The sequence below is a fragment of the Leuciscus leuciscus genome, assembly GCF_965113295.1.
Source record: "Leuciscus leuciscus genome assembly, chromosome: 16".
Classification (NCBI taxonomy): Eukaryota; Metazoa; Chordata; class Actinopteri; order Cypriniformes; family Leuciscidae; genus Leuciscus; species Leuciscus leuciscus.
Genome location: NC_138740.1, coordinates 23,799,713 through 23,809,566, shown reverse-complemented (window position 1 = coordinate 23,809,566; position 9,854 = coordinate 23,799,713). Strand labels below are relative to the sequence as shown.

At 39.2% G+C, this 9,854-nt stretch overlaps 2 protein-coding genes across 2 annotated transcripts; one reads left to right on the top strand and one right to left on the bottom strand.

The window, feature by feature from the left end:
- LOC309478443 (E3 SUMO-protein ligase ZBED1-like) lies at positions 1 to 1,449 on the bottom strand (the record flags this gene model as incomplete). Its single annotated transcript, XM_082142038.1, has 1 exon — positions 1 to 1,449. One exon carries the CDS (start codon positions 1,447 to 1,449, stop codon positions 1 to 3), a length of 1,449 nt encoding a protein of 482 aa, XP_081998164.1.
- Positions 1,450 to 7,916: 6,467 nt separating this feature from the next.
- Positions 7,917 to 8,651, top strand: LOC309478442 (olfactory receptor 1496-like; the record flags this gene model as incomplete). Its single annotated transcript, XM_082142037.1, has 1 exon — positions 7,917 to 8,651. One exon carries the CDS (start codon positions 7,917 to 7,919, stop codon positions 8,649 to 8,651), a length of 735 nt encoding a protein of 244 aa, XP_081998163.1.
- Between the last annotated feature and the right edge of the window lie 1,203 nt (positions 8,652 to 9,854).

The following is a 9,854-nucleotide window of genomic DNA, read 5'->3' as shown; positions in this document are numbered from 1 at the left end:
CTACCTGGTTGCGCTGCTCATGAAGTGCTGAAGCTTTTTCACGTATTCGGGCAACTCGCGTTGTTCATCATTCAGATGGGACAGGCTTTGGAATCGTGGGTCAAGCGCAGTGCACTCCTGCAGCATGTCATTACAGTCCCCAGAGTACCGGTCCGAGATGTCGAGCAGAATAGCGCTTTTCATGTTGGCGATGGTCTGTGTGTCATTTTCGTCTGGTGACATGCTTTGCTCGATCATGAACTTCAGTGGCATTATCAGTGAAACAGTGGGCTCTTTTTCATCACAGACAACTGTTGTAGCTGTCTTCAGTGGCTTAAGCAGTTTCACTATGTCCTCGACATCTGATATATCAGTGTTATCCAGAGTGTCAATTTCTCTCGCATTCCTTCGGATTCCTGGGCAGCTCAGCGCTGCTGAGACAGCTGCTTGTTGCTCCAGGTAGCGCACCAGCATGTCGTATGTGCTATTCCACCTGGTCGGGACATCGGTGATGAGTTTATGCCGAGGCAGCTCTAACTGGGTTTGCTTGTTGGTCAGGACGGCGATGGCCGTGGTGCTCTTGTGAAAGAATGTAGTTATTCTTCGCACACGACCAAGAAGGCGCGCGACGCGGGATACAGCCAAGCCTCGCTTACTGGCCAGATTCACAACATGCGCTAAGCACTTGATGTGAGGGTGGAGACCGCTCTCTCTCACAGCAATGTCCATGTTGCTCGCGTTGTCTGTGACACAAGCAATGGTTGCTTGTGGCCTCGTTAGCTCCCACTCACTCAGTGCATTTCTCAACACGTGAGCTATGTTAACACCAGGATGACTTTCACTTAGCTCACGAGTTTGCAACACAAAGCTTTTTCTCTCCCATTTCTCGTTGATGACTTCTGCCGTGATGGTTATATAACTCTGTGTTGCACGCGAGGTCCAGCTGTCGGTGGTCAGGGCGACACAGTCTGCATTTTTTAGACTTTGTTTGGTTTCATTGTAAATTTCCGGGATTACCTTCTCTGAAAAATGTCCTCGACATGGCATCTTAAACTTGGGCTCCAGCACATTGAACATTTGGATGAATTTTCTGTTCTCTACCATGTTAAATGGAGCCATATAGTCCGCTATGAATTCGCCAATGAGCCTGGTTATCTGTTTTGCACGCGGACTTGACGGAGGTAGAGTTGGTGTCAGCGCTTGTTTCATGGTCAGCTGTCCCTTCGGTAGGCTCGTTTTCTCCAGGGCCGTCTTCACATTTTTATGGTGACGTTGAAGGTGGTGGTTCATGTTTGATGTGTTGGATGTGGTGTACGGAATGACAGCATGGCATAGCTTACACACAGTCTTAGTCTTGTCAGTTACTCTATTGCCGTCTTTGTCTTTTTTAATGAGAAAGCCAAAATACTGCCAGACATATGACTTGTATCCAGGCGGAGCGTCCTCAATTTCGACCTCATTTGACTCCATGGTCGGCTGTTTGGGGGCAAGGCAGTTGGTGCTAATGCTAATATTTGTTAGCTCGCTGTAGACTGCAGTGTTGTTGTTGCAACATGCGCTGTCTTGACGTGACGACGTACCGCACCGTTCCCCGGATATAATTTTTTTTTTTCATTTAGTTTTACCCTGCTTGATCAGCAGATGGTGCTGCCAGCCTGCCACCATAGACTGTATGTCTGCCCCATATACATACACACACATATAATACACTAAATTATTTATATACTACGCAAATCATGCAGCAGTGCCATCTATCTTTATCTATCTATAACTAGCCTCTGTCGCTTCCAATCTTTGGAGCAGAGGTGAAATGGCTTGTTGGAGTTGCTTATTTTGTTGTGACAGCATAGCCTGTAGCCATTGTGGGTGTTGTAGAGTGTTACTGTAAGGGTTCTTCCATAAAATTTTCAGGAGACATTCATGTAGTCAACAAAGTGTAATTTTATTGACGGCAACACTAAAGAACAGACCACACATTGTGCAAAAAAAAAACAAAAAAAAAAAACACCTGACTAATAAATGGTACATCAGCACATTACTGAGATGTTTCTCAGGGAACCCTCACCAGAACTAACCCAGCCACAGGAAATGAAGCCCTTTCAACAAACCAGACCAAACCATTTTAATAATTACAGGGGTCTAACAAAAATTCTCATTCCATTACATCAAACTTAAAGGGTGACATACTGTATACAAAAACTCAAATAAACAAAAATCCCATTTACCATAAGCAATAATGAAAATACACTTAAACACACACACACAAAGACATCCTTTAAACACAATCGAATTAACACACCACCCCAACACAAATTGTCCTAAAAACTACATTTCCCATAATTCCCAACCGAAGGACACCAGGAAAGGCCGTGCCCTTTTAATTCCAAGCCTTTGTTCCATGCTGCGGTCATGGATCCCGGCGGAACCACGGGTAAGATGATGTACACATTCAAATAAACTTAAATAAATGCGTGCTAAAGAGACAACTAGCTCCTCCAGTTCCAATGTTTGGGTAAATAATATTTAAAGAAACTTCTATGATAATTACATAGAAATGTATAAATAAACAGACAAAAACATGAATCCCTTAGAGCAAACCAAATATAAATTTCTCATACAAAAAATTAAGTAAAAAGTAAACTAGAACCATTCAAATGAAATGTTCATTCAATGTGGCCTTAGCCATCAGTTACTTTATAAAAACTAGTGACGTTTACACTTTTTAATGTCACAATTTCATAATATTTGAATTGTTTTATTTTTGTAATATTGATAATTTTCTCATCCAGTTTTTTTTGTTTGTTTTTTTGAGGAGGCTCTGTCATGTCATGAATGTCATGAAGTTATCGTTAAAAATCAAGCATTGAGATGAAAAACAGGGACTGTAGCTGCTTGCGTTGTTAAATGCTAAACATTCTATAGTAGCCTAGATCTTGACAATAATTTTTATGTTCAAAATACTACCTGTTACTCATTAGAAGAACAAAACGTTTTAAGTTAGCTCAACTGAAGCAAATTAGTTGAGTTAACTTAAAAAAGTTGAGTGTAACATTATTTTCTTCAAGTTGGCTCAACATTTTTTCTCAGTTGTCTTGACAAGAATTTTTTAGTTTAAAAGACTACCTGTTACTCATTAGATGAACAAAAGTATTTAAGCTGACTTTAATTGGAGTGAATTAGTTGTGTTAACTTAAACATTGAGTGTGATAGGTTAATTCAACTTCAGTTCATGTTGCGCAATAGCCTGACGTCGTCATATTCAGATTCTAGTCAGAATGTGAGTCTGAAACTGCTCCATTGGGCTGTGATTATGGGGCGTGTTTCAACCGAACCAGTAAAGAAAATTCCTCTGCACTCAATTGGATAGACCTACAACCAATCAGAGCAATGGAGTAAGTGACGTATGTTTTTCATTCATGTTTCCGATCGACAAATGCCTTGATCGCTGTTCTCTGTTCCTCTTTTAAAATTAATGCGCTGTCGATATCTTCTATAACAGACGCGATGGCGGAATCTACACATGATGTTTTATAAACAAAGTTCGGGAGGAGCACGTTCAAATAATCAATCCAATCAACTTGTCATCAAACAATTACCAAGTCTACCCTATCAGCATGAGAGGAAGCATATATTTATTCACTCTGTCAACTCACCTAACATTCCTTGACAGTTTTCAGCATCCCTCCACTCACTCTTGGCTTGTTCTTCCACAGCCAGGATACGGGGGGAGTACTTTGGGTTCGGCCGAATACAGAGCCCGGAGCCCTCTCCTGGGACAGCACGCCAAATATGCATTTATTCTATCTGACTTATTTGTAAGTGTGAACTCGTGAAATCTCAATTCTCCAGCGGCAGTCATCTTTGTTGTAAACGAATTCAACGGATCAAGTCTAGACCGAACTTCCCGACCAAAAATGTTGTGGGCGGGGCTAAGTTTGGCTGGCATCCAGGCTAGTTGCGCAAAGTTTTCAGCACAAACTCAGGTTTCTTCAGCAGTTAGATTTGTGCCTAAAACTAAGCTTTATCAAAATTTCAAAGATTAAATATGACAGTTCACATGTCATTAACATGAACATGGACATGTTCAACATGGAATCAATGTTAATGCCGTTGAAATTCTGCAGCAGAGCGATGACATCTCAGATCATTATCTAGTCTTGTGTATACTCCATTTAGCCAAGGTTGCAAAGCCGACTCCGTGTTACAAATATGTTAGAACCATCACTTCTGCCACTAAAGATTGCTTTATTAATAATATTCCTGATCAGTTTCATCTCCTCAGCATCCCAGATAGCTTAGAACAGGGCTGGGCAACTTCGGTCCTGGAGGGCCACTGTCCTACAGAGTTTAGCTTCAACCCTAATCAAACACACCTGAACAAGCTAATCAAGGTCCTCAGGATTACTAGAAAATTACAGGCAGGTGATTTTTTCAGGGTTGGAGCTAAACTCTGTAGGACAGTGGCCCTCCAGGACCGAAGTTGCCCAGCCCTGGCTTAGAAGAACAGAAACTTTTTACTCTCTTTTCCAGGACTTAAGACACAGTTGATTCTTTGCGCTAAAAGAAGATAAAAGAAAATAGTCCAACTCCGTGGTACAACGATCACACTCTGGCCCTTAAAGGCGGCGTACACGGTGCCAGTTTGGACACTCGGGAGGTCGTGAGATATTGCACACGTTACGAGTCAGTTAACCAGATAATCGCGTCAAAGCAGCTGGTACACGGCACGACTGTCCTGCACGAATGTCCTGCACTGTCCTGCACCATTATCAGTTTGTAGCAGTAAATGAAGAGACGTCTTATCGATCTAAAGTTCAGTATGGAGTACCACAAGTCTCAGTACTAGGACCGTTGCTGTTCACTCTGTACATGCTACCCTTGGGAGATATGATTAGGAAGCATGGGATTAGTTTTCACTGTTATGCTGATGATACTCAGCTCTTTATCTCTTCACGCCCTGACGAAACTTGCCAATTCAAGTGCTCTTTGATACCAATCTTTCATTTGAAAGCCACGTTTCTAGCATCTCTAAAACCGCATTCTTCCATCTTAAAAATATATCTAAATTACGACATGAAAAATGCGGAACAGTTAGTTCATGCGTTCATGACCTCAAGGCTAGATTATTGTAATGCTCTTAAGGGTGGTTGCCCTGCACGCATAATAAACAAACTACAGCTGGTCCAAAACGCAGCAGCTAGAGTTCTTACTAGAACCAGGAAGTATGACCATACTAGCCCAGTTCTGTCAACAGTGCATTGGCTCCCTATTAAACATTGTATAAATTAAAAAATATTGCTGATTACTTACAAAGCACTAAATGGTTTAGCTCCCCAGTACTTGAGCGAGCTCTTAACGCATTATAGTCCTTCACGTCTATTGCGATCTCAAAATTCTGGCTTGGTATTGATAATACCAAGAATATCAAAATCAACTGCTGGCGGTAGATCCTTTTCCTATTTAGCACATAAACTCTGGAACAGTCTCCCTAACATTGTCTAGGAAGCAGACACACTCTGTTAGTTTACATCTAGACTAAAAACACATCTCTAAACCTGGCAGACACATAGAAAATTATACATTCCTATTATTCAAATCAGTTAAATGATTATTAGGCTGCATAAGTCAGCCGGAACCGGGAACACTTCCTATAACCCCCGATGTACTCGTTACATAATAAGAAGAATGGCATCTACGCTAATGTTAGTCTTTCTGCTTATTCCGAGGTTTACTGTAATCAGCTGGATCCGGGCCATATCCAGATCAGATGGTGGACCTAGACACGACCACAACGCATGATGTAGTCAGCCGGATCCAGGCCATATCCAGATCAGATGGAGGACCTGCGCCTAGACACGACCACAACGCATCCCTGAAGTGTCAGCAGAGGCTGTGTCAACTAGACTCTCCCCTGTGAAAGCCTCATCGACACGATAGCCATCGACACTGATCCTCAACAAACCCGTCTCCTTGCCTTCAACCAGATGGAACTGGATAATATTCTGATTGTTCCAATCCAATCTGACTTCTGACCTATAATGCTGCCTGAATCATAATCATACACTGTTTGCTCGTTGGCCAGAGGAGAACTGGCCCCCCGACTGAGCCTGGTTTCTCCCAAGTTTTTTTTCTCCATTCTGCCATCTGATGGAGTTTTGGTTCCTTGCCACTGTTGCATTTTTTGCCTTTTTCACCTTTGTTGCCATTGGCTTGTGGCTTACTTAGTTGGGGACATTAAATTTATAATTTAATTTAATATTCAACAATAATATTGATCTGCCTGCATTGATACCATTATATGAGAACAGAACTGAGCTGGACGATGACATCACGGTTTTCTCCAGAGCGGCTATATATATATACAGTGCTATGCATAAGTTTAGACACCCATGCTAAAGTTGACTAAAAAGAGGGGGGGGGGAAATCATCTTTTGGAAATTGAACTTAATGCCTTCATTAAATTTTTTTTGAAAAATCCAACCTTTAAGGACACCAATTTTGTTTGTGAATGAATAATGTATCGTAAATAAATAAATGTTCTTCCTTAAAATACAGGGTGCATAAGTTTGGACACCCCTATGTTAAATTCCCATAGAGGCAGGCAGATTTTTATTTTTAAAGGCCAGTTACTTCATGGATCCAGGATTCTATGCATCCTGATAAAGTTCCCTTGGCCTTTGGAATTAAAATAGCCCCACATCATCACATAGCCTTCACCTAGAGATTGGCATGGTTTTATTTCAGTTAGCCTAATAGCTGGTTTGATTTGCATTGAGAGATGATCTTATGGAAAGTACTCTATGCCAATCTCTAGGTATGGTGAAGGCTATGTGATGATGTGGGGCTATTTTAATTCCAAAGGCCAAGGAAACTTTATCAGGAACTTTATTTAGCACTGTATATATATATATATTAGGGCTGTGAAAAGATTAATCGCGATTAATCGCATCCAAAATAAAAGTTTGTGTTTACATAATGTATGTGTGTACTGTGTATAATTATTTTGTATATATAAATAAACACACATGCATGTATATAGTTAAGAAATATTTGCATGTATATACTGTATATATTTATATATAATTTATATTATATATAAATATAAATATTTTATATATAAATAACACATTTTTCTTAAATATATACATGCAAGTGTGTGTATTTATATATACAAAATAATAATACACAGTACACACACATATATTATGTAAACACAAACTTTTATTTTGGATGAGATTAATCGCGATTAATCTTTTCAAAGCCCTATATATATATATATATATATATATATATATATATATATCAGTATATATAAATTAACTAAATGAATAACTAAATTACAACAAAAATGAAACTTCACTGAACTTACTTAAGCTTGACTGTGACACTATTTTCTTCTGGAAACAAACTTTGTGTTATTTTCCTGTTATCTCTGTAAAGCTGCTTTGAACAATCTGTATTGTAAAAAGCGCTTTATAAATAAAAGTGACTTGACTTGACTTGACAGTTGATGTAAAACTGTAGACAAACTATTTTTAAAAACACTCCAATCATTTCTACAGTTTACTTGTGCATTTGTTGTGATTTTCATCTTGGTTGAACTATATAGTTAAAAGAAAAAAGGCCTCCAGAGCTTATTGAAATTCCCCTAAGTTTTATTTGGTAGAGCTTCAGAGAACTTAAACTGCGCAAGTTCTTTATAAGCAGGTGAGTCCATAGTACTTCCACTTAATAAATGTGAGCGTGCAAGATCACAACTCAAGGCAAGTCAGTGATAATTGTTGACTGGTGTTTACTCTTATTGTGTGTTAAAAGCATGTATGGCGTATCTTTACATTTATATTTTCAAATTAAACAACAGTTGTTGTTTTTAATTGCAACGTTTTGAGGGCATTTTGCATACGGACAAATGTAAGCTTAAAAAACTTAAATATATGATGAATAATATGACAAATTTTGCAACCTACACCCTGATGGAACCACAGGACGCTAAGTCATACAGGTATATTTATTTCACATGCTTTTTTTCCCTCTATGTTATGATACTGTTTGTGAACATTTGGCTCATTGTGGTCATTGTCTTGGAGAGAGCCCTTCATGATCCAATGTACATTTTTCTGTGCAATCTCTGTGTAAATGACCTTTTTGGAACAGCAGCATTTTATCCTAAAATATTGCATGATTTAATATTGAATTCATATATTATTCCATCTTACATGTGTGCGTTCCAGGCCTTTGTTGTTTATACTTATGTTATGTGTGAATATTCTACATTAGCAGCGATGGCATATGACAGACATGTGGCCATATGTCGACCTTTAGACTATCACTCAAAGATGAACAAATATTCTTACAGCATATTACTTGGCTTATGTTGGGTCATACCATCTCTTAATATGTTCATTGCAGTTTTCTTGTCAAATAGGTTGGTATTATGTAAAAATCATATTGACAAATTGTATTGTGACAACTGGTCAATTGTAAAACTCTCATGTGGATCAACCTTTGTCAATAACCTTTATGGATTTATTTTTATTTCATTGTATTTTGGCCTTGTAATTGTAATTATGGTGTCCTATATCAGGGGTTTTCAAACTGGGGGCCGCGGCCCCCTGGGGGGCCGCCAGGGGGCGCCAGGGGGGCCGCAGCAAGTTGGAAAAACAATGTGTTAATATGAGTATTGTTATAAAATAACATTTTAATAATTTGTTGCATAGCCTATCTGAACATTATACTTTTAATGCTAATCTTTTAGAGATTAACTGATTGATCGGCTGGTGACCAGAACTGGCCGATTTTCACGTGATTTTCAGTCTGACATAATGCCGATTCAAATGCACTCGGGGCCCGGGCGCCGCATGATTAACATCGCGCAACATCAGCATCACACGTGCACACAGAACACACATGTAGGAAACCTTGTGAATTACGGCCGTTTCAGACCGCGAGCGGCGCGTGAGTAGCGCAATTTTTTTTCGGCGTGCATGTTCAGTGAGTGCATTCACACCGCGAGCAGAAGCAGCGCGTGAGCGTCAAGCAGGAGCGTCACGTGCTGTGAGCAGTAGTGAAGCAGAGGGTTTCAGCGCCGAATCTATTTTTGCTGCGCTGCTCACGCTCAATTAAAGTGAAAGCACACTTTTGATGGACAAAATAAATGATGTATATGATTTCACACAAAAAGTTCCAAAAATGCACATAATTTGCATGTATTGTGTGTTTTAACAAGAACTTCAGTAGGCTTCAAGAAAATGAAGACTCAAAAATATTTATAGAAAATGTACCCATTTAAACTTTTTATTAATCAGTTTGGATAAAAGTGGTGTTTTATAAAATATATATATATATAGAAAATAAATATTTGTGTGTGCTGTAAAGTGGTTAGAAAACATTAAATCAGAATCGGCTAAAATCTGTATTGGCAGGTCAAACTCAATGACAAATCGGAATTGGCCTTGAAAATTGTAATAGTTTCATCTCTATAATCTTTCTGATTGGCTGGTATCAAACACCATCACATAATCTGATGTTCACCTAGATGTTTTATTTATTTATTTCTACATTTGCCATAGTATTGTCGATGGGTTCAATAACACATCCTGCAAAAGGGGGGCCTTGGCCAGAACCTAGTGGTATTTGGGGGGCCTTGTCATGGAAAAGTTTGGGAACCCCTGTCCTATATTAAACTTATCATTGCATGTAAAGCATCATTGGAATGCAGAAGGAAATTTTGGCAAACATGTGTGCCTCATGTACTTTCACTGATAAATCTTACTGTTGCAATACTTTTCGATACCATCTTTAACAGATATGGATCGAGTGATTTCCCTGCAAACCTGCGTAATTTTTTGGCTTTAGAAATGATTATTGTGCCACCT